Source organism: Oryzias latipes, chromosome 16 (assembly GCF_053564925.1).
Source record: "Oryzias latipes strain Hd-rR chromosome 16, Olatipes_Hd-rR_3.1".
Taxonomy (NCBI): Eukaryota; Metazoa; Chordata; class Actinopteri; order Beloniformes; family Adrianichthyidae; genus Oryzias; species Oryzias latipes.
In genome coordinates, this window is record NC_136252.1 from 13,259,318 (window position 1) to 13,285,237 (window position 25,920).

Below are 25,920 nucleotides of genomic sequence, written 5' to 3' on the forward strand. Positions count from 1 at the left end.
AAGAACAAAAGGCAAAGATGCATATTCTTCAATTTACTAAAAACTCCCCAGAATGCAATAAGCCATGATGCTGTAGTCCCTCCTGCGAAAACCTGCAGACATGACAGGAAAGTCCATCTAAGATGGTAAATGTTGGCAGTACCTGCAAACAGCAACAAAGTGTTGGAAAAAATGATGTGAGGCAAAGTTCCCAGTCAAAAAAGTTTCAGCTATTTCGGTCTGAAGGAGGTCTGGCATGTAAAACAAATAAAAAGGTTGAAAGTGTGAACGTTCTTCAAAAGCTTTCCTGCAGAGAGAAAAATGGAGCTGCAGACCAAAGTAAAATGCATTCAAGTGTTCCACTACCAGCATGTGTTGCATGTCCCAAAGGATGAGACAGCAGCATTTCAGCATTTTGTTAAATCAGCTTCTACTTCCTGTGTTTAAAAACAGTTTAAAATGAAATTTTAGTTTTAGTTTTTAGATGTTGTCAAACCAGCACACAGTCAAAGCATGTCCATCTAAACTACAAAAAGCGTTTTGGTTAAAGCGGATCTCCCATCATGAACAACTTACTCCTGTAAACGAACAGGTCAGTCAGACATGGCTTTGCTAAATGTTAAAAGGACTTTTAGATGCTGGAAAGGTTGAACTTCTTTACTTTCCTTTGTTTTTTTCTCTAACCTTTTTCCATAGCAGTTCTGTTGTAACTCAGTCCAGACGCACTTAAATGCAAACCCAATCAAGAACCTGTGAGGACCTGCTGCAGCAGGAACAGGACAAAGAGCCAAAAGAAAAACCTTTTCATTCTGAGCTCCTGCAAAATCCCTCCACACACACACACACACACACACACCCACACACACACACACACACACACACACACACACACACACACACCCACACACACACACCCACACACACACACACACACACACACACACACACACACCCACACACACACACACACACACACACTTGTGCACGAACACACAACCACTCTGCTGGAATATAATTGCATGAGAGAGGTATTCCCTACTTGAAGAGCAGCACTGCAAAAACCAACACATGCTCTCTCACAATGACTGGCTGATGATACAGCTTTTTTTTGAAGTGCTCACATTCTTGCTCAACACTTCTCACTCAATAAGACAACTGACTGTTATTCTGTGTATGTCTGTGATTTCGCGATTGTTCAAAAAGTAAAGATCTGTTCGAGTGCGTCCTCAGGCCTTGTGATTTTGTATCTCGGTAGGAAAGCTGTCAGGGTGAGAATTCCTTGAGCTCCTTTTCCAAATGATGCAACTGTTGCTATCTGCAGGACGTTCAGTGTCCTGCTGGGTGTCTGGCTCGGCTCAATAGCACAAGAGAAACTGGAATAAACACGCGGAGGAGGGAAAATCTGCTGGGGGAGCAGTGTCGAGCGGTAAACAATGTCAAGAGTTACTTCAAGGTTTGAGCACCGGATTCCTCATTAACACAAAAGCAGGCATCCTTCTTGTTGTGCGAGTGTAGAGGAGAAAGGAAGGATACCAACTCATTACCTTGGAGCCGAGCAAACAATGTCAAAAGTTATGGTCGTCTCGGGCTGCTCCCAACTCAAATGCTCCACAAATCCTTTCTGATGAGCTGCTTGATGAATCGGGCAGAGCTGTGTCCAATGGCCAGTAAATTAAAATTCTGTTTTTTTCCCCCCAAGAGATTAAGAAAAAGACATCATTCTCTTGAAGAAGGAGCAACAAAAAGCAATAAAAAACCCAACTCATTGCGTTGCTGTTAAATATACGATTTATGTGCACGGTTTGAATTAAAAACTAGCTTTTATCATTCTGAGTTACAGTAAAGTAGCTGCCAAAGGCATCAGAGTATGTGACAAATCAAAGCAGCTGCGTCTTCAACAAGCTCCTCTTCCCATGACAGTATCAGTAAGTGATGGATTTGTGTTACAGTGTCTCCACTATCTGTAAGAATCAACAATCATACATCTCTACATCTGAATATGATCACATTGCAAACAATCATAAAGTGTGTGGAAAAAGGGAGAAAAAGAAACACATGTAACGTGAGATAATCCAGCATCACTCCTATCATCTCTGCATCCTCATTTGAAAAAAAAATAAAATTGTAGTATTATTGTCTTTATTTTAGTAATCGAAAGGCACGTAATCTGTTCAGTGGTCACATCAGTTAGAACTATTTTTACATTTCTTTTCTCCACGGAAAAAAATAATAATCACAAACTGAAACGTAACAAATTGTTAGATTGATTTGTAACACTAAAAATAGACTAAACGACTTAGAATTTTTTTGTTGATGGGGCAGATCATGACTGATGTTGATTCATCAACCCCCCCCCCAGATGAATATTTTAGCATTTTTGGGGAAAACGCTTCCAACTTTTTTCTGAGAGTTTGAAAAGGGAACGAGAAAGAACTAAACAGCCGCATTTGCGTCACGTATGTAAATTTACAAGCTTTGTGTCATTTTTTCTAAACCTTTTCATGGGTCACACCTCCAGAAGGTATTGTCTGTTCAAACCAGATTAAAAACTAGAAATAGTTAGAAATAGCATATCTTTACTTAATTTTTTATAATTTCTAATCGTTTCTTCTATTACTATTTACAATTGGGTAGACTTTTATAAATCATTATTTCTATATTTTATATTTAAATTTTATTGTTTTTTGTGCACAGCACTTTGAGTGACATATGTTGTTGAAAAAGTGCTATATAAATAAAGGTTGATTTGATTTGATATATAAAAGCAAATTCAGCTGTAATTGCTGAAGATGAATATTATCAATTACAATGACCTTAATGATGTTTGAAATGAAACTACAGTGGTTTTAAGACTTTATACTTGAAACTTAAATTGTTTGTTAAGACCTACTCTGATGAAATCGGTGTTTGTGGTGTTTTTAACATGTTCTTGTGGATGAAAGAAAATTAATCTTAAAATAATCTAAATCGTTGTGAATCAGAAGCAGGCGAAAAAAAATGCTGTTTGGAAAATATTATATTTCTGCGGTAAATATATGCTGGGTGGGCCACAATGCTTCCACTTCTAGACGTCAACATCTTTATTTTTCTCATCTGAGCTCAAAACTGTCCGGTTGGACAGCTCCGATATTGCTGCCATTTTTATTGAAGTGATAATGTTAGGTTGGAGGTGTAAGGGGCTGTAAACTAGCAGGAAAGAATGTAACCAGAGGGCTGCACTGAACAACTCGGAGGCAAATTTCTGATGAACTACTGCCGCTCTGCAGAAACTATGTCCTAGAAAACGTCACAGTTTTTTTTTTATTTTGGCTAAGAACTCTATAATCGTAATTAATATGCCACTGGGAACGCTTTTACAATAGATGGAAAGATGATCGGATGATCTTTTCAGTCTTTCATTTCATTTACAATAAAACAAAACATTTCAAATTTGATTGACATGTTGCTACCCTACTAGTCTGCATAGTTTGTTTAGTTTCTGGGTGAAGAAACACAGAGGGATTTACCATCCAGTCTTTAATCTTCTATTTTTAATTAACTGATGTACAAAAGGCATTCAGTTTAAGCTGCAAGTCCGGAGGAGTCATGTCATGACACTAAAGTAACAGCTCCTTCAGCAGAACAGTGTTCTGGAGAAGAAAGGTGCTCGCTAAACCTTTTACCTTTTTTGGTAGAACCACTTTTTATATGCATATTAGATTACTTTTGATTATTCTGAACACCTCGGGTATATTTCATTCAAGGACATGTGTCAAACCGCACAGCTGTCAAATCCTTCCTTGTCAACTCAAAGTTGAAAGACTTGAGTCATAATGTGCAACCTGTTAAAAGAGTTGCACACTGCTGGAAAATGCAGCTCTCCCCATGTTGGAATGATAAATGCTGACACTGTTCACAAGGCCTCTCAGAGCCTCTAATAAAGACAAACACACCATTTTTCCACAGTGTGTCAAGTGCTTGAAGAAAAGAAATGACAAGTGAAATTAACAACGTTCTCTCAGAGCTAATGGCAAATAAATTAGACAATTTGGTAAATGGTGGGCAGGCTGCAATTACATTTTGATTGAATTAAATGTGAATCCATCTGCAAACCTGCTACATGTGGCCAGTCCTGCCCACGCTGGGCGTGACAGCAATGCCCAATCTGCCCCGTCAATGATGTATGTGCTCAGCTAATACATCATTACTCTGGATCCAGACCAGTCCATGCATCCCACTGTGGTTCTTTGCTGGATGTATAAAATCCAGCAGCCTTTAAAGAAGTCATTTAGCTAGAAAACCCTCCTCAAAAGTCTGTCCAGTCCCAGTGTGAGAGCTCTTTCAGTTCTCCACCCAGCAAAGCTGAAATCCCAAAGAGAGGCTACATTCAATAATTTTGGGTTTCCAGCTGAGGGAGTCTGAAGTTGTGTACTACATGCAGGCTTCAGAAAGATGAAGAGGCAGCTTTCTGGAGGTGATGAATGGGGTGAAAAGTCTTTAGTGAGGCATTCAGGCCACTAAACCCAGACGGGAGATCTTGGCAGAGAGGAAGGAGTGAAGGATGAAGACGATCGGCTTTGGACACGAGTGCAGGTCCAGCTGCTGGAAGGAATGACAACATGGGTATTAGAACGTGGACTAAAATATGACACAGGCAGGCAGAGTAAAATTAAAATAAAAAACGTCCTCAATAGCAGAAGAAATGACAAACTTTAAAGACAGATGTTTATTGTGAAGAGACAGCTCAAGAAAAGATATAAAAGACACCCTAGAAAAAGGTTAAGTCCATAAAACACACGAAAAAACAGAACTCTTATTATTATTTCACATTAAAATATTTCAAATTTAGGAAAATGACAGGAAAAACTAAATTGTTAACCCCAATTGCTGGTAAAATCTTTAAAAAGTGAGGTGCCAAAGTTTGCAAATTAACCAGCAATAAAACCAACGTCGAAACATTTCTTGACGTAATCCAGATGTCACCTGGGGGAGCGGTGAGCTGCAGACACAGTGCGGCGTGGATTTAATGCCACAATCCAGACCCATAATGCTGAGTGCCAACAGGGAGACATTGGGTCTCATTTTCAGAGTCTTTGGTTTGATCCGGCCTGGATTTGAACTCAAAACCTTCCAGTCACAGGGTGGACACTGAATACTGGTATTTCTTACAATTTTTTTTTTTTTTACTCCAAGCCTATTGTTGTTTAAGTTAGGGATCATTTGGTCAAAAATAGTTCATGTTTTAAGAACATCCTGTTTTATTAATGTTCCCATTAATTTACTCCTGTTTAAACAAACCAGTTCTTTCCTGATGAACCAACCTTTCCATGTGTGTGTAAACAAAACATATGTGTAAATCCTTTTCTAAAAGGTTTACTGTGTTGTTCCCATCTTCACTGGACAACTTACTGACAATGGCTTTCATCAAGCTGAAAGTGGAACAAGTTAATTTTTAAATCAGGGGTAAAATGTCTAACTAGGAAAGTATAAAACACGCCTAAAGCTTAGTCAACAGTCAGCACTTAGGATTAGGTGGAGCTTTGAACAAACACTGCATCGCTGTGGAGTCAGCCCAGTTTAAAACCTGAGTAAACAGAGCTTAACAGGACCAGTATGACTCACATCCTGTTCCAAAAGCCAAGAGATGTTCAGCACGTGAATTCACAGGCAAACCAATGTTCAGCTGTTCAAAGTTGGTGGCCAGCAAATGTTTACAAGAGAGTCCGACTGCAGCAGACTCGATCACCAGCCCTGACAATTCAAATTGAATTGGTTAGTTCAAAAGGGGCCCAAGTCCACAATTTTTCAAAATGAAGATATTATATGTTCTATGGTCTTCAAGATAAAAGCTATCTGATTGTGTGCAAAAAAGTCCCAAGGCTGTTGTAATGTATTGACTATGCTTGACATTTAAAATGCATTAAGTGCTAAATTCATGGACTTGGGCCTCTCTTGCATGGGTTTAGCGTTATCCCATAGATGGCAGCACTAGTTATCCAATATGGCAGCACCCCTGTTTATTTCAAGAAGGGCCCAAGTCCAGAGACTTTAGTTTGCTAGTCCTCTGAAATGATAAAAGTGAAGTGCTTCATATTATAGCATTTTTAAGCTATGAACTGGTGCTAAATCTGGGTAAAGTATTAATCATTTGGTGTAGCCTCCCTTTAAGCTATCCAATTAAAATCATTTTCTGGAAAAACAAACCTCTTGGACTTGGGCCTCTTTTGAACTAACCGATTCAATTCCTCCTTGGTGGATTGGGCATGGACATCCCTGTAAGTAGACCTATCCTGCCAATATAACGTTACAGTCACATCAAAAGTGTGACGGGAAAAAAAGAGCCCAGCTGACTTAAGAGCTTTCATTAATGAGTCCCCAGCAGCATCCACACATGCCTGGGGACTGTTTGTGTAGCCTCGGCTCTAACTGTGCTGGAATGCAGAGATATGATAGACACTGTAACGTGTTCTGTTCGAGCAGCCAAGATAAGATTTTAAATCAAAGCTGCAAAACACTTCTGGTGTTTACCTTCAGGATCAGTGGAGCGTGCAAACAGGAGTGTTGCTGTCATAAAGTTGTAGATAAAGTGGGACAATGGGATGCCCTTACTGATACATTCTTATACAATCTAAATCTAATGTACAAATTTAGCTTCAGGGGTTTAAACCGGAGTCACACTGAATGGAACAACAGTAAAATGCTCTCGCGTGGAGCTAATCTTCAATTTTATGTCAGTCTCTTGGAAAAAAGAACAAAAAAAGAAAAACTGAGGTGCAGATTACTTTGAGATTGCTGCCTAAAACACGGACCAGCTGGACCTTTAGTCAGCGAGCTTAAATGCCCGAACTTTTTGAAAAATAGATGCTCCAGCCTTCATGAAATGTGGAAATCCTTCATGGTTACACTTACTAAAGTAGGTACATATTCAATTGTACTATGATAAGCAGCAATGTGTGCAAATTATTCATTGAAGCTTTAACTGCATTGATAATAATGCTGTAAAGGATCTAAGCAAGTCAGACAAGGTGTGACTACAGTGCAGGCCTGTTGTCTGTTCTGTCAGTTGATGAAAATCACTTCAGTCATAACAAACTGGAGAAATGTCAGTCTGCAGATCTGTGCTATGTCATTCACTTATTTTTGTAAATGGCGTTACTTAAATAGCGCTCTACTACCTTCATGGAAATCCCAATGTGCCTTACAGTCACAGACCCCATTCATCCAGGCACACACATTCACACACTGATGGCAGCTCCACTGCCGGGCACTGGCGCCAAGCTATGACCACCAGGAGCAACGTGGGGCTCAGTGTCTTGCCCCAAGGACACTTCAACACATAGGTGGGCAGAGTGGGAACTGAACCTGCGATCTTTTGAAAAATAAATACCTCTGAACCACGCCCACCCTATGCCAGAAATGTTTGTTCAAGGACTAAACATATAAATGAATAAAGCTTGTCGTAAATTGTTAACTGTCGCTTTTTTTTTATCTGGGAAGATAAATTGGACTTGTGCATGCTGCACAATGATTCATTAAATCACTTTCATTAATGGGCATCTATTTTTTGTGACGTCCTTAGGGCGACACAAATGATAAAACCTTTTATCATTCAATTAAAGTCTTTACTTCTTTACCTCTTTATCAACTGTACATTTATCACGTTAATTGATTATATATTTACATATTTTCATGCCAGCCTTTAATAAACTGCATTTAAGTTAAAAGATCATTTAACGAAGATTCTGAAGGATTTTGATTCCTCCCTCTTTTTTTGTCCTTCATAACTATTAATGTTTTGTTTCATTTAGAAACTCGAGAGGCTTTCAGTTAAATTTAAACGTCATGATGCAGTTTTGAATCTTTTGAATACTTATTGATAGTATTTTTATTAAACAGTTGACATTTTCATACGTACCTGTCTTTGTCTATTGGTTATGGCCCGTCACTGACGTAAATTGATTGACATTAATCATATAGGAAGGATGATCATAATAGTGGCATTCTTCTTTAAGAGCCACTCTGATGGAAATTGTGTTTTTGGTGTTTTTAACATGTTTTTGTGCCATTTTCTGATTATGGAATACATTTAAAATTAAATTATGATTAAATTGCTTTTTTTAAATGAAAATCTTTGGCAATCAGAAGCAGACAAATGATGCAGTTTGAAAAAGATCCTATTTATGACGTAGGAAATAAGCTGGACGGGCCATTGCTCTATTCTGATAGATCCACGTGTAGATGACTAGATTTGCCAACATCTCTATTGCTCGCCATTTTTGTTGCACTGGTTGGGGTGTGAGGGGCTGTAAGCTAGCTGGAGAGAATGTAAACAAAGAGCTCTCAATAACGGGTAGGGCGGCAGGGTTGCTCTATGCCAGCAGTTCCTGTCTCAACTCAGACGTGAATTTCTAATCAACTACTGTTGCTCTGCAGAAACTGTCCTAGAAAACAACAGTTTTATTTTTCAAATGTTGCATAAAAACAGCTAAATTATAATTAAAAGACAACTGGGTATTTATAATAGATCAGAAGATAATTGGAGTGGGACCAAAGAAACATTAAAACATCTGAAGTTCAGGAAGTTTGTGCGCTTGGATCTGATGTAAAATGGTATGCTAAATTGTTTCTTTAAGAAGGGATTTACCATATTTCTTTCATTGTTTTTGTGGATCAAGAGCAGCTAGTTCATACTTACAATCTCCCCCTCCTTTCCTCCAAAATCCAGAAAAAGTATCCGAATTCCATCGTCCGAGGACATCTTGAGTTTTTCAAAGGAATAAGAAAGAAGAACTTGAGGGTTGACAGAAGCGTTAAGGGCTTTCCTCGGACTGTCCTCCCCATCTACTGCTTTTGGGTCGGCAAGCACTGAGAAACCCTTCTCATAGTGAATCACAAGACGGCACTCTTGACCTTGATACAGGCAACCTGGAAAATAAACAAAAACAACTTTTAGCAACTTTTACAAAGAATAACTTTTCAAAAACTGTTTTGATCTTGCTCATAACAAAGGAAAAATACTTTTTAAAAGAAAAGTCTGACATGATAAAAAAAAAATACATAAAAAAGACAAACTTCTAATTCTGTTTTGGATAATTGAGTGTACACAGAAAAACTTGTGTCGCAAAAAGATCTGAGCTGTTGGCTGCTTCCAAACTAGAGCACCAGAAGCTTTAAGACAAGAAAGGCGCCCTATCATACATCATCATTGCTCCAAGTCATGCGTCCAGACTCCTTCTGCTAAAGCAACACATCACAGGTTGCAACACTTCAGTAAACACAACTTCTTGTGGCAAAGACAGTCAAAGCAAAATGCAATTTTTTTTAAATTCACAACATTTTGCGTCATTTCTTTCTTTCTCCTCTGTTCACAGCAGTTGTCAGGCAGCAAGCTGAGTGCGACCTAGTATCTTTATCAACACTGTCAGTTTAAGTATCACTTCTATCAGCTTAGTCTCATCCCCACACAGTGGGACTTCATGAGATTTACTCCTATTTATCATAGATTTCACAGCACGATATCCTCACCCGCCCTGACGGACACAAACTCCCCAAGCATAAGACTTTATTTACTACATCAGCTTCAATTTGATTTGTTTTGTTTTCTGCCTAAAGTTTCCTCGCATGTTGAGCAACCTTGATCTGCTTCATGACCCAGGTTCGGCTGAGTTGTTGAACAGATTGCTTTACATTTGACCCAACAAGTTCACAAAGATGATTTGTGTTAAACAGAACTGCTGCAAGTGGCAAAGTCCTGTTTCTGTAAACAAAAGAAATCAGAATTTGCGATTGAGCGGGAGTTTTTTTTTCGTTATAGGTTTGTAGTTGAGACCTATATCTACTGAAGATGGCATAGAAAATTGACTGATAGTGTCAAAAATCTCTTCTGTCAGCGATGTTCTTAGTTCTACAACCAATTTAAAATAAATTTTCTGACTTTACAGGGTCCTGATGTCTTGATGCGATATATTAATGCCTTAAGTATTTTTTGTATGGAAAAGCTAACTGTTCTGCTGAAAACTGAATCATTAAAGGCCTGCTCACTGGATGAATTTGAGTGTTGTTTGATCCTCAACATAACAAATATAGTAGTTAGATTTTTTTGGGGGGTAATTAATCAAAACTCATTAAAAACTGAGGTACAGCTATGGAAGCGATTCTGTAGCATAATTAAAAATAAAAGTCAAAACCAGAAATGTTTTTTCATTTTCATAATGAAGCTGCATTTTTTGACTTCCCGTTTTGACTTTCCCTTCTCAACACCGCTTATTCTGTCACTTAATTAAAATGAAATGAAAATGGAATGGAAATGACATTTCATTTTCAAAAAGTTCTCTGATAAATGTGTAGCAAAATTCATTTAAAAATGTCTAATTTGATCATTAAAATTAATTAAATGAATTTTGATACACATTTACCAGAGAACTTTTTGAAAATGATTAGATCTAAATTTGATTTGTTATTGTATGAATGTATGAACTGATGATTGTATTGTTTTTGTGTAATTCCTATTTGATTGCATTTCAAATCAAATCAAATCAAAAAGTCAAAAAAAATGTCAAATACCATTTTCATTTTCTTTTTAATTACGTGACAGAATAAGCTGTGTTGAAGTATAAAATGAAAAAGCATTTTTGAAGGAATGCTTTTTCATTTTAATATTGAGTCATTTGATGCAGGTTCATTTTGAAAATTAAAAAGCATTTCTGTTAATCCATTTTATTAGTCAAATTAGACATTTCTAAATGAATTTTGCTACACATTTATCAGAGAACTTTTTAAAAATTAAATGCCAAATACCATTTTCATTTTCATTTTAATTAAGTGACAGAATAAGCGATGTTGAGGAAGGAAATGAAAAAGCATTTTGGTGGATTGCTTTTTCATTTTAATTTTGAGTCAAAAAATGCAGCTTCATTTTGAAAATGAAAAAGCATTTCTGGTTTTGACTTTTATTTTTAATTATGCTACAGAATCGCTTCCATATACAGCACAGTAGTATCAGTCTTAACAGTATTTGTCCGAGAATAAGTTGCATTTTTTTTTGGGACAGTTTCAACACATCTAGTGATTTGAAGTGATACAAATCGGTTAGTTGACTTATTAGCATGTTCTTTATGGTATGGTTTATCTAAATAATTGTTCATATGTTGTGCTCATATACTAGGTTCCTCCAATGTGTCATGAGCTAAATAAGCATCCATGTGTTTCGGTAGTGAAGCCTGCAGATATTCAGTCTATTGTTGTTGTATATTCTGTTCTTACGATTTGCCTTACAAGTTGAAATGTCACTTCTTGTTCCTGTATTTTGCCAAATCAATTTCTCCCAAAGGTGCGACCTATAGATGACTTTTTTCCCCTTTATTGTGCATTTTTTGGCTGCTGCGTCAATTCTGGAGTTACTTATAGTCTGAAAAATACGGTTGAAAAAAGCCACCAGTTTTCCAAACAGTGAACCCCTCTGTCCTCTACCTGCAGATCCAAGATTGACTTTAAATACTATGTTTCAGCTTCAGTCAGCGCTTTGCGGGAGGGGCAAAGTCACATAATTGCTCCAACATCAGAAGAACGAAAACAACAAACATCAGTCTCAAAAATTCTCCAGTAACTCCAAAAGTTTTAGACCACCTCAACTGACAAAGCTACTTCCCACTTGTAGGACCAAGGATTGTTAAAATATAAGCTAATTGCATGCTTACCAGGAGTGGAAAAATAGGGCAGTTGTTAAACTAGCTTTACAGTGCTGTATTAAGAGTTCAGTTGTTTTCCCATTCTTCAGACAACTAAAAGTTTCCTTTTTTTTTTCACATTGCCCTTTATCTTTTGGCATGCTGTTGTTCCACTGTGCATCATTAGTGCTTCCCATGGGATACAGAACAACCACTGTTACTTCTGTGTTTCCTGACGGCCCAGTACTATTCATGCCAATCAGCAGTACAATTACCTGTGTCACTTAGTAAAACCGGGGACCCATTTTTCCTTAAGAAAACACTAGATTAATCAATCAAATAACATACTGTATTCTAAGAATCCAATGTTGAGCTTTCAAATGAAGCTCCATATAAACAATTTAAAGATAAACCTCAGCAACACATCCCCAAATATGGTCAGGTTTTGGAGCTGGTTCCATTTCACTATTGAGGCCTGTAAAGTTTCACTCTATTTTAGGGGATGGTTTTGAGATAAACTTGTAGCTATTTTAAGTCCTGGGATGTGACATTTATGGTAACAGGGTAACTACATCTTAGAGCAATGCAAGAAGGCTCTGATAATCTAGAATAAATCTTATAAAATTACTTTACCTTTGTCAAGCTAGACAAAGATATGGTGGTATTGGAGATAATTATCTGCACCAACACACGGGACATTGCTAAGCGAGTAAGATGAGATTCTTTTATTAAAAGACATTAACAACACAACCTAGATTTCTTTAAAAACGTTTCTGAAGTTGTTTTATTTATTGTGCTGTGGTCCCTTTCTAGTACTTTTGTTATTATTGTGAAGATATAACTTCGATCATCCACTCTGATCATCTTTTGATCTATTTTTAAAAGCATTCCCATGGTCTTTTAATTATGATTATGCTGTTTTTAGCCAAAGTAATAAAAATCAAAACTGTATCGTTTTCTGGGACAGAGTTCCAGTTCTGCGACAGTAGTTCATGAGAAATTGCCCTCTGAGTTGTGGGCGGGACTATTGGCATGGCGTAGGCCCATCCCCTCACTACCCATCATCCATTTGTTTACGTGGTCTCCCGCTAGCTTACAGCCCCTCATAAAACCCAACCTAATATCACCAGTGCGACAAAAATGGAGAGCAAACGAAGACGTACATGGATCTAATTTTCCACATCTGAATGCATCAGAATAGAGTAGGGGGCATGGAGCTTTGGGCTTGATGATTGTCGCTTCTACTTCAAGGCTACAAGATTTTTCAAAAGGCATTTTTTCGTCTGGTCCTAATTCAAGATTTTTATAAACAAATGTTTAGAAATGCTATTTTATTTAATTTTTTTTTTTTTTTTACTTGTTCTGTCCAACAGCTGAGCAAACAGATTAGAGCTGAAAGCCTTTTGTGTTGGGCAGGTTTTACTATCACAAAAAGAGGTTATAGAACGTTAGAAGCCAGAGTGTAGATTTGTACAAACCCCTTTTTGTTGAATTATTTTTATTTATTTATTTGTTACATTTAGTGTGTGTGGGGAGGGAGAAGGAAAGAATGTGAGGGGGGGGGTGGAAGAGAGTAAAAGGAAGAAAGGTGAAAAAGTGGGGGATACAAGCACTGATTTGAATAAGTTATTAATTTAAGCTGTAACAATTATACCAAATCTGCTGGTAAGACAAATATTACATCAAAGGTGAAAATCTGACACAAAGATGAGCGGAAAATATCTGTCCATCAATACACTGGGTTAGGAGGAGGGATGAAGCAGATAAGGAGCAGTGTAGCAGTGTGGCAGTGTGCACGTGCACGTGGGGGTGGAGATACATGCATGCTGCCGAAGTGAACCGTGTGCGCATAAGGGGAACCAGATCCTCCCCAGCCAGACCAGCCAGACCAGCCAGACCAGGAGAGGGGAGGAGAGACCCCCAGGCCAGGAGCACCCCCAGCATCGGGACCCAGGCAGCCCGGGAGGGGGGGGGGGGGGGGGGGGGGGACCGCCCACCCAACCAGCCAGGCTAAGGGCCCCCCCAATGCCCAGAGGCATAAGCAAACCTGGTGTACGGCCCCCAGGCCACAGGACAGGAGCACTTAGCCGTACCAGGTGGCAGCCATGGGGGCCACCGGGCGCCGGACACCGAGACAAGGGCCAGGGACGAAGCCAGGGCCCCCAGAACCCATGAGCCGTCCACCATCCGACCGGCGCCCCGTCTCTGCAAGCCAGCCCCGGCACGCGACCTGAGCAACCCAGAGATCGCCACGCACCCACAGCCACCCCCCATTACCCTACACACTAAAGCCCCCCCCCCCCCCCCCCCCCCCCGCCGCGTTATCTGAGCCCCCCTCCCCAACCCTCTCAGTGCCCTCCCCTCTCTGTAATGGGGAGGGAAAGCCCCAGAGGGTCCCAGCGAGCCAGCCCCAGGTCCATCCCACCCATGCACTCACGCACACATACTCACAATCTTCTGCTTAGAAATGCTATTTTAAGCTTAATTTTCAATTTGTGTCCTCCTTCATTAGAAAAACGCCACAAAAACAAGTTAAAACACCAGAAAACAGTTTTCCTCAGAGTGGGTCTTGAATAAGATGAGTGGCACAACAATTGTTGCTCTGGACTGAACACTTGTTTTCCATGGCTGCCAGGCTCTGCGCTGTTCTCTTCTTTCCAGCACACTCTCAGCGCATATTAGGCCCTCTTAATTAGGAAAGAGCTTTGGAGGAATGATGTAATTTAACTTAGGAGGAAAAAAAATAAATTGAGGGAGCCAAGGGTAAGAGTTGTATTTAAGAGCCGTGGTTAAGGACTTGTATTAAACTCCAATTTGTCAGCATTAGCACACTCTTGAAAGTGGTGCTACACTGCCTGATCTTTGCTGCAGCAAGAAAAATATATACATGGACAATTTATTCAAGACTTGGAACTCTTCAAATTTTGGGTTATTGCTTCTTTATATTACTTTATTACTAAGCTGTGAGAAAATCACAACTTCAAAAATTATTTTCGAACTAAACCTTTTTTCCTTTCTTTAGTTGTACCAAAACTCCTCTATTTCCTCTGACTACATGTGCTTTAACTTGCATACTTTACAGAGTGGCATGAAAATATATCAGCAAAGTGTTGGAAACTACTGAATATCAGTACATCTCGATATTGAACATCTTATGTTCAAAATTATCGCTAAGATCGGCAACCGGGAATACGCCTGCCACGGTTGGCACCCAGAGGGAAAGACAGTGGCACGTGGGGGTATCATGTCTGTTTGTTTTTCTCAGATTTGAAAATAAAAAAGACGGGTTTGAGTGACAATCTCCTCTTACAATGAGCTTTTTACACTCAGTGATGTCATAAGGAAGAGGTCCATTCAAGCAGTGCTACTACTGTCACCCCACCCACCTGTATACATACTGCCACTTCTAAATAAAACTAGAGTTTCATACAATGTCCATTATTTTTCCACATCAGACTTCAAGAACGGGCAATTTGAATTAATGCACACCATAGGGAAAAAAACGTTTGCCACAGTGAAATTAAAACGTAATAATTATTGTGAAGCTGTTTGAAAAGTTCAAAGCTGATTCCCGAGCTGTTGCGCACGTTTTTGACTGCATGGCTGGTATTTTTTGGTCATGTTTTGAAGTGTCCTTGAGCAAGACACTGAACCCCACTTCGCCTCATTGGTTGGCGCCAGTGTTCGGCAGCAAAGCTGCCATCAGTGTGTGAACGTGTGTGTGTGTGAACAGGTAAAAGGAACTGTGACTGTAAAGCGCTTTGGCACCAACCTATAACCAGTAAAGGACAAATTGGGTTCAGTGTCTTACTCAAGGATTCTTCAAGACATGGGCTGGCAAGGCGGGAACCAAACCGGCAATTTTATGTTCAGAGGTCGACCGCCCTACCTCTGCGTCACGGCCGCCCCAATAGATGTTTAAGGCCCACAACACACCTTATTCACTTTCTGAAAATGTCCACAATTTCTTTTGCTTAAACTGTCAAAGTTCAAACCTTAAAAGAAAATTATAGAATAAAAATAAAGATCTGCTCACAATGGAATATTTTTGCCAAGTTTGGACAACTGAATGGATTCTGTACCAGACGCATGTTAAGGAGGAGATAAATTGATAATGATCTAAGGTCAGAAACCATAAAAAATTGCACTGAAAAAATGTGCACAATATAACGAGAAGATGCTATATACTAAAGAGTTTCATTTCAGTCTTATCTGACCACATGAAATTCTCCCAGTCCTCCTCTGGATCATCCAGATAGTCTCCGGATCACTTTTGGAGCATTACAGGATTTTAATCAATTTAGTGTACGGTAATCTTGGTTACTGTGGTCCAGCTCTCTTCAGGTCATTGATCAGTTCCACCGTGCAGTTCTTCACCGTTCTTAAGATCATTTGTTCCACCAAGTGAGCTTTTGAAAAGAGTCGCAGGTGGAGGGAGGTTGTCAGCGATCTTGTATTTCTTCCATTTTCTGATTCGTGTTCCAACAGTTTATCTCTTTATTGTAGATTGGTTCATCCAGTCTTGTTAAGGTCTACAATCTTGTCTCTGGTGTTCTTAGACAGCTCTTTCGTCTTGGGCATAGTGTTATGGTTGCAGTCTGGCTGTTTAACCTGTATCTTTTAGGTGAAGTGCCATTAGATGTCACACACCTATTTGGGGTTTACCGCTCCAATCCATTCCCTTTAGTGTTAAGCAGGGAGGCTGTGGGTTCCATTTTTAGAGTCATTGGTATGACTCAACTGGGGATTTTAACTCATTACCTTCCAGTCTAAGGGGAGTCACTTTAGCACAAAGCCAATGAGATGGTTTTATTCATACAATCAGTTTAAACAGGTATTAACACATATAAACAGTGGAAGATATTAGAATTGCTTAAAGATAATGTAACAGATCTGTGGGGGACTGAATTCTTGTTTATTTGTAGGAGCTAAATCCTTATTTTCTGCTCCATACGATGCCATTTCCTGGATTATTTTCTTACATCCCACAGTAGAAGTGTATCTTTGATGAACATTACAGACCAAACTAATCTTTTTTTTGTGGGGCAACTTAGAGAATTGGTGACTGACAATGACCTTTTTGCTCAACTGTATATGTGTTTACATAGGATTTCAAAGTGAATCTATTTATGTGGTGGGGTCTTATTGACTTGAATTTAATCAGTCTACTCTATTTTTCTTAATTGGGCAAGACCTCTAGACATAATGGCTGCTAAAAAAATTACATTTAAAAAAATGTGAGGTCTAAAAAAATAAAGCACTGGAAATGTTTTTGGAACCAGACAGTGAATTTTGATTGGTTGGGACAACCTGTTACCACTTTTACTATTTTTGCACATCACAGGAAGCTTCCTGTAGGGCCAACATTTGCTGAGTTCCTGGCAAACGGCTTGAAAAAAAAAATACCTCCCACATCAAGAGGCAGAGTAAACAGCGAAATCTGAGATTAGGAGTAATAGGGAGAGCTTCAGAGCCCACTGATAAAAAGAAATCCCACGAAGAACATTAATTTAACACTTCCTGAAAAAGAAAATATGTTTGCCCAAGAATACCTCCAGATGTCAACCTAACCACTTCCACTGTCGTGCTCCAGACATTCACAGCAGTCACCTAAAATCTTCAATGGATCTGACAATTCAATGGACTCAATCACTGAAAATTAAAAAACTAACAAATCTTTTTTGGTTGATAACCCTTTAAGGCTTTTTGATTATTTTTTTTTAATGACACTGTACAACTGCAGTGAACTTTAAGCCTTATATGTGATCAAATCTTGTTAATTTATAACTGGACTTTGTGCCTACTTTTATTAAACTAAGCTTTCCTCATTTCAGGTTATTTTTCTGCTAAAAGTGAGTTCCAATGAGAAAAAAATACAAGTAGAGTGCACACATACAATAAAAAGTACAAAATTGTATTCTTTAAACCTGAAAAAAAAATCAACATTATGATTGAATAAACTTGAATGCCTTCCATGTTTTATCATTTTTAACATAAACAATATATTGGGACCAGTGTCTTGATAATTGGGCTGTAATTGAATCAAATGGTCCGTGTTGTGTTGCCGTGTTCAGGACTGCAATAGAACTCTTTTAGAAAAAGTGTGTTTAGTGGGTAAAACAGGGTTCCCGTCAGAATGTGCGCTCACAGAGACGGGGCATTTCAGGCAGCAATAAAGACCCTTCTTTCAGTGCGGCAGCCAGTGGAGTGACACACGAAAAAAAGGGCAAAGTAATAATACAGTTAATAAATAAAACAGTGTAAGACGACACTGCAGTTACCATAGCAATTCGTCAACAAATTAAAAGGTTATTATGGGACAAAAGTTCTATCCCCACTGCCAATTCTATCAAATTTATAAGTCATTAAAAGTGAGAGAAATTTGGTATATTTTTCGGTGACAGTTGGCCACTGCGGGTAAATTAATTAATTTTTTACATCCACTGAAATAATTGGTTCAAGTCATTAAGCTGCTTTACCTTCCTACTGGGAAACACAAAAAACCCTCAAATGCAGTTAAGCAGCTGTCAATTCATCAATTATAATGAGACGTTTGAGTAACATGGATTCAAGCAAATACATCTAAAATAGATCTTAGACGTTAATGGTGAGAATTCACACTAATGCTTATTTTAAGATACAAAAAACAGCAATTTTGGTGTCTGTAATTTAGTTTTGTTTTCTAAAATGTAATGCAGTTTTTCATATATTTGTTTTACTTCTTTCATTGTGGTTGTGATATTTAAAATGCTTTTGTGTCGAGTGATTTGTTAATGTGATTTACACTATACAAAACAGAGATTTAGACTAGAACCAAAGAGGAGGGAAAATATAGACCTGTTAGTTCCTACTGAGTATAATTTAAAAAAAAATAAAATTTTAGGGGTGTGACGATTCATTTCAACAACGATTTGATTCAATCCATATTTGTGGTTGACAATCCGATACACTGACATAAGATAGATTCAGGATATCTTTAGCCAAAAATTCCACCATCGTGACTCAGAGATAAATAGCATGTTTCATAGAAGTAAGACAACTAGATCAGTTGATGGAGATGCATTTAAAGAGGCTACAATAATAATCAAGATTTCTACACAACACTTGCAACAAGGAAATAGTGCTGAAGATAAATTTAGCAATGAAGACCAGCTGTTTTATAAAGAACATGAGAAGAAGCTAAGGTGAAACTTAACTTGGCACAAAGAAAGAGGAGAGAGACCCTGAGGAGAGAAGTGGTTCCCTGGATACGGAAAAAAAAAAAGGGGGGAAGAAGGGGAGGTATTACGCTGGAATTCCCAAAACGACCAATTCTCAGTGCCAAACAGCACACACAAAAAGTTTTCCTCTAAGAATAGCAAGCCTTTGCGCCCACGTCTTCCATATGGCCCTCAGATTACATCACAAACCCTCTCCTGGATGCAGGGCCCCCCGCTTGCATGTGCACCACAGCTTTATGTTGTGGCTTCACCTGCATTCCTTATGACCGCAGAAAAGCAATCTAAAACAAATCTCTGCTACTTCCACATCAACGCGACAGATTTCGTATTTCAGTGTGCATGGTTAAATGGAGGTATTGCCAAACCTCAATGGGACTGTCTCAGATGATGCCACTCACTTGTTGTGACTTCTTTAATCATCTCGGCTGAAGCATGACATGCGTTGACTATCTGTCTGGTCCACATGGACAGATCCTTAGTGGTTTCAGCTCGGAAAATATGAGTTTCAATGCCGAGTCTGGTGCCAGTCCGAGTGGCGAAGCACAGCTCTGTACCAGAGCGAGGCGATCCCCGATCAGGACCCGACTGGACCAGCCTACACGACAATTTGCACAAAAGCAAGCAGAAGGAAGAATAATTGTTGTTCTGACATTTGAAGCAGTTAACACACTACACAGATCCATAACTTATTTGCACATGGATTACCTACCGTGTTGCTAAAAGTGGAAAAATGTGTGCAGGGTTCTGCCAGGCCTCTTTGCCTCGTGGCAAACAGTCGTACAGTAACAGGTCCTTCTCTGTCATCACCACAAAAACGGGCTTCCAGCACTGCTTCTCGCTCTCCGTCTGTGGCATAAACACACACAAAAAAACAATAAAACAGGAGCTACTGCAGCCATACAATTCAAGTTATAACAATAGGGTTTGCTTAAAAGGACACATTTACAGGGACTAATAACAAACAAAACAACCCCTGTGCCATGTCAGGGGTTAAATGTGTTAAATAAAGTTCCCCTTTGTTTGCCTTGCTTAAGACAAGAGTCAGAAAAATTATTTAAAAGAAAATTCCTTAAAAACCTGCAGAAAACCGCAAAACACAATGGATCAACTTAACTTTAAGCAGCTAGTTTACTCCATTCTTCCCAAATGTGAGGTAAAAACTTCCTTTCCAACAGTTAATCTGTCTCAGCACATTTTCTGTGTGGGTATTCAGCGAGTAAAAGCCTTTATTTTGAGTCCAAAACCAAAATGTCGAGATTCTCTTTTATGTATCCTGCAGGGACTGAGCTAAAATAAAATGTAATTGGTGTGCAAAAGCAGGTACATTCTTTATGTATTCAACCCCCCCCCCCCCCCCCCCTTACCCACTCCTCTCTACAACCCTCTCACTAAAGGACACGCACACACCCGCACATCGACACGATTCATGTGAATTTTATGTGACTATGCTCCAGAACGGTTCTCATTATGGTAGATTATCTGCAGCCGAGCCATGGGATCCTAAGCTGCTCTTTGAAGTTCTGTCTCTACCAATCATACTGTGGGATTCGGAGGGTCAAAGGTTACCTTTTTAACATAACATAAGTTATAAGTTGCTAAGTAACACGACAGTATTGTATTTCATGTGGAGGATCAAATATTTGGCAAATTCACTGTGCTTAATTTAGAAAGACGTAGACATGTTTTTGCTCAGGTGGTTGAGTGTAAAAGAGGGGGAAGTTTACTTTTGGCTGTGTGTGTGTGTGTTTGTGCATGTGTGTGCACGCTTCTGTGAATTTTGCATACAAGCACAAAAGCAAGACCGTGTTCTTGACATGCAAAGATAAACATAGGGTTGAAAGGCAAAGGCAGTCTAACGGTAAAAAAAAATCAAAGGGTGTTAAAGCAAACATTTGATGAATTTCACTATAGAATTTTCTGTTTATTTGTTATAGTGGCTAAAACACCACTTTAACGTAGTGCCTGATGTGAATTGCTTGGACAACATTGTCCTGTCTAAACTGAGCAAGCCTGGTTTAATCATTATACTGTACCCTCAAGAGTTTCATCAATGTTGTCAAACCAATAAAGTAGGAAAAAAAGCTGCAGGATTCATAATCTCCATAAGTATGTAAAAAAGGAACAAAACCTATGACCGTTTGCTGGAAAAATAAGCTCATTATGCGACAGATATGCATCACCGCCAACACAATCCCCACAAAAAGGGGGGAAATGTGGCAGCTTCAGGCACACAGTTGTTTTATTTTGTTTCAGATGACTTTATTAAAAATATTGATTATAATTCTTGCACAATTATTCATCTTCCTCCGTTTGTCCCTTTCGGGGTCACGGGGTTGCCGGAGCCTATCCCGGACACTTATGGGCAAAGGCAGGGGACGCCTTAGACAGGGTCACACATATCACATGCACACTCACATTCACACCTATGGACAATTTAGAGTGACCAATTAACCTTTGAAGCATGTTTTTGGATGGAGGGAGGAAGCCGGAGTCCCCGGAGAGAACCCACGCATGCACAGGGAGAACATGCAAACTCCACACAGAAAGGCAGGACTTGAACCAGGGGCCTTCTTGCTGTGAGGCAAGAGCGCTAACCACTGTGCCATCGTGCAGCCTCTTGTGCAATTATAATCAATATTTTAAAAACTTCTGTGACCGCAATAAGTACTGTTATTGGGATTCAAATACAACCCCTTAAAGTATTGCTATGCACATTGGACAGATATCCTAGTTGACAACACAAAGACGCATTCCTACCTTCCCTGCCAGCCAGCCCAGGTGCCGTATCTCTTTGCTGCCAGCGATCCCGGTCCTGGATGTGTTTTGGATGACCTCTGCTAGAACCCTCTGAGTACGGTAACAGTCCACATTATCTTTTGTCAAGCAGAACAATGAAAACAGTTCCTAGAAGCTGAATAATGGCAGCCGACAAATTTAATTCATGCTGATGATGAGATTTTTCTTTACAAAATCGGTCTCAGACCTGCGTCAGCGTTGAGAGGACAGAGTGTATGGCAGCAAACCAGGACAGGGCAGATGGTTGGTCTGGGCACCGCAGCACCACGGTGTGCCTGGCATCAGGAGAATGCAGCTCCAGTTGTCTGGAGGAAAACAAAACAAAACAAGATATTTTACTTCTCAAAGATCAGTAACAAAGTTTCTACGGAAAAGATATTTCAAATGACCAAATATAATCAAATTATGTCATTTAACTCGTATTTTGTCTCAACTAATACTTTTTTCATAACAAATGTATCAATTGAGGCTTTAATTTTTACAGATGCACCAGTTCTTATCCAATATTTTTAGTGAGAAGGATGAACTAAGGTGTTCTAAAATCTGAGATGGTACAAGTAGAGAGTAGGAAGATTTGCTCACACATTCTGTGTGGGTCTATCATGACGTCTTCCAGCAAATTTCCATGACTAATCTGCCGATATCATTTACAGTAGGGACATTAGCAGCCTGAAAAGAAGGAGCCTATCCTTGTCGTCTCTCTGAATGCAGCTGCTGTTGTCTGCTCAGTGAAGATAAATGTTTACAAATTGTTGCTGCCAATGATGTACAAGGCAGTGAAAAATTGCTTTATTGTGCAGCATTAAGTGTTTTTATGTGTAAAACAGATGTATTAAAGAATAGAAAAACTGCTGCACTTAATGAGGAGAGATATTAAAAAGTAGCAAAAAAGACAGCAAAGAAGTAAGAAATTAACACAAATCAGAAGTGGGCTCAAAAATACGGTGACAATTGAGTGCCAAAAGTATTGAAAAGCGAAATACAACAAATGGAAACTGAAAGCTGAAAAACTGAAGTTGAAATTTAAAATTAATAAAACCAAAAACAGACTTTGAAAAAGTGACAGACCCATGATAGACCCACATAAAAGGGATTTGTGAAAATCGAAAATAACCTTGACTTCTTTCCGTTTCAAATATTCAGCTTTTAAGGCTGAAAACTCAAATTTTCAAATTGTAAAATCTTTTTTTCCAGTTTAAACTTTTTTTTCCAGTTTCAACTTTTGGCTTCTTTCTGGCACGTGGGGGCAGGGCTTAGATGAAGGACCAATCAGAATAATGAGGACAATGGAAACTTGGATAATTACTACCAGAAGATTAAAACACTAACTAGAAAAGTGGTCGTTGTGAACAAAGTGGCCATAATAAACACACATTCATCCTTAACAAGTAATTCTTACTATTTTGCAATAGCAGCTGCTCAAATCTTAATTAAATAATTCAGAGATTAATATTTTTATCATCGTTTTGTTAAAAACAAATTAAATGTACTGGTATATAGGCAAACATAAAAATAAAAAAAAGAATACATTTGACCAAAACTGCTTCAAAGGAAAATCTAGTTAGTCCTATGTTGTGTCTCTACAGTTTGCGGCTATATTAATAATGTAATCATCTTTATACTGCAGTGGGTTTGGACGCGTTTATTCTGAATCTTTATCCTATGAATCAACAGTTCCATTACACATATAAGCCTCATAATTTTTCACCACACATGTTTAGCGGATCTGCTCTGTACCTTTTTCTTACATTTGCTCTGTAGGCTGCTGATGAGATTTTGGCTAAGAATGTTTATTGCTTCAATATCCCATTGCCTGACATGTTGCCTGAATACAACACTTCTAAACACTTTGGTCATTAAAAAAATGTTCTTAAACAAAATTTGTGGGCATCATCAAAAAAAAGTATCAATTTTGACAAAAGACATTAATTTCTCCACATTTTCTCTGGCGTGGCTGAGGTAGTGATACTTTAGTAACTATTTTAACCATTGAACTTGTCCTCACAAACGACTGTTCTGCATCTGTTATCAGACTTTAAACAGGATTTAAACTGGATTTAAAAAACAGTTAATTGGATGCAAATCGGTCATAGTCTAGCAAAAAGAGTGAACAAGTTTCATTCAGGCAGAACGTCTCTTAAACCATGTCATCCTTTACATTGTAAAACAAATACTTTGTAGGCTCATGTTAAGAAATCTTTAACTATTGGTTATGACTAGGAAACAGGCAAAGTCTGACTATAATCATAGTTTTACGGTATAAATATGAGCATTTGACCTGCCATATTTTCTTGTGAGTATATACCTTCTTTTAAACATTTGCCAAGCATTTATGGGTGAGTCAAAGAGGGCTTTGTCTCACTGTCCGTGATTGGTCACGAAACTTTATCAATGTGCACACAAAAATGATGTGTCAACAGCAAAAACTCACGGTCACTGGATGATAGCCTGATTAAATCCTGGAATAAATGTCTCAGTAATAAAACAAACATTATGAGCAACACAGGGAACATTCAACTCTGGATTACCCTTAAGGGATCTACCACTTCTATGAAGATATCAGCAAAAGTTCCATAGCAGGATTTTTTCTATCAGCCACAAATGTAAACTACAAATTTTGACAACCAACAGCTTTCCCTTCGTTTTTACTTCATAAATCAGATATTTTTATTTATTTAGCAGTAAGGTAAGGGTTATTAGTAGTGAGTGAGGTAGTGTGTTTGGATGTTGGGGTTTCTTTATTTAATAAACCTCCTTACCTTTTTAACAAATAACCTTTTAGTTCATTTAGTGAAATGACTTCTAACAATTTTCAAGGATTTGAATGTGTAAAAATATTAGAATAAAAAACTTTCTCAACATGTGTATTTATATTTAAAATACATATTATAGACATTTACATACATTTTAACTATTATATACATATTATTAAAACAATATTATAGACGTGAATTATGGAGGATGAATCTTTGCAATCCTGAATCATTTACATGTGAATATCAAGGTTAGGCTCATTACTAATATTAAGGCTTTTAGCCTCAGTAAAATTAGCTAAAAACAAAAACCATCCTTGACTTATTTGCAGACTGTACACCAACAAGATAACCCTCAATCACAAAGTGATCACACACTAAAAAAAAGAAACACCTCCTAATAGTACAGGAATATCTTAACAAACCCTTAAGGTAATTTTATTACTCAGAGCTACAGACCCAGATTATATTCACTAATTTTTTTTATTGTGCAAATGATCTTTTAGCATAAAAAAATTGCAAACTAGAAACATATTTTTTCAAAGTTTTTCTAGATTGTTAAGACACTTTTCTTGAAAGCTGCTCTCCTTTTCTCTAAACTGTGAGCACAAAACCCAATTTTCAAGCTACAGTCACAAAACATCAGACTCTTCTTGCAAAACCAAACTTTCACCTCAAAACAGTTCAATCTGTGCTCAAAAGTGAACTTTGTTGTGAAATTGTGCGCCGAGTCAGTCAAATTAAAAGCAACATTGAACGGCAACGAAACACTACGTAGAAAAATAAAAATCACAATGCTCAGGACGGGAAGTCAGAGAAATAAAAGTTTATAGTTGTCTGCAGGCTAAATGCATGATGCAGAAAACCTCTGCATTTAGGACTTGTACAAAAAGAAAAAAACAGAAATCTTTTGAATTTACACGGAGCACTTGTAAAAACATACTGTACTATAATGTCAGTAAAATGTATTTACCTGTTCTCTTCTCTAAATCTTCGGATTATGGTGGACAGAGTGAATTTACTGATGTTTGGTTGTACTCTTTGCTTTGTCCAGCCTCCCTCATGCTCATACCATGGACTAGGACATCAATAATCAATCAGCTTTATTTAAAGTTTTAATTTGATTCATAAAGATTGTTTTGATTTTAAATGAAATTATTGATCTATAGATGACAAATGGTTCTTTAGAAAATCTCAGTGTAAAAAAAAGATAACAGTTTGAGTAAATGCAGGTTAAAAAAACATGACAAGTTCTGCATTAATAATTTCAGGATGCTGTAAGTCAGTGGGAGATGGATGTGCTAGAATAAGATCTTTAAAAAGACACCACAATAATAAATGGAATAATGGAGTAGGACTTAAAACATCATCATTTGGATTTTATAACTACACACTAACACACCAGAGAAGAGTGAGCACTGAAAGCAGAATTATTAAAGACAAGGTTTCTCTGAAGATTAAGCTTCAAGAGAGCCTCACTCAAAGCAGGTCACAACAGATTTGTGTAAAGAACAAGATATGATGACA

General features: G+C 38.3%; 1 protein-coding gene across 2 annotated transcripts in view; it reads right to left on the minus strand.

Annotated features, from left to right (window-relative positions):
- Nucleotides 1-1,749: 1,749 nt before the first annotated feature.
- sntb1 (syntrophin, basic 1) overlaps nucleotides 1,750-25,920 on the minus strand; it is a 50,923-nt gene continuing 26,752 nt past the window's right edge. Inside the window, exons 3-8 of one of the 2 annotated variants that reach the window (XM_023964055.2) lie at nucleotides 21,828-21,945; nucleotides 21,602-21,691; nucleotides 19,554-19,690; nucleotides 19,243-19,439; nucleotides 8,654-8,883; nucleotides 1,750-4,557 (exon numbers count right to left, since the gene is read on the minus strand). In XM_023964055.2, the coding sequence (XP_023819823.1) occupies nucleotides 4,468-4,557; nucleotides 8,654-8,883; nucleotides 19,243-19,439; nucleotides 19,554-19,690; nucleotides 21,602-21,691; nucleotides 21,828-21,945 (862 nt within the window). In that variant the 3' untranslated portion in view covers nucleotides 1,750-4,467. Of the gene's footprint in view, nucleotides 4,561-8,653; nucleotides 8,884-19,242; nucleotides 19,440-19,553; nucleotides 19,691-21,601; nucleotides 21,692-21,827; nucleotides 21,946-25,920 lie in introns of both variants that reach the window. The other variant, XM_023964054.2, reaches the window with a different exon arrangement.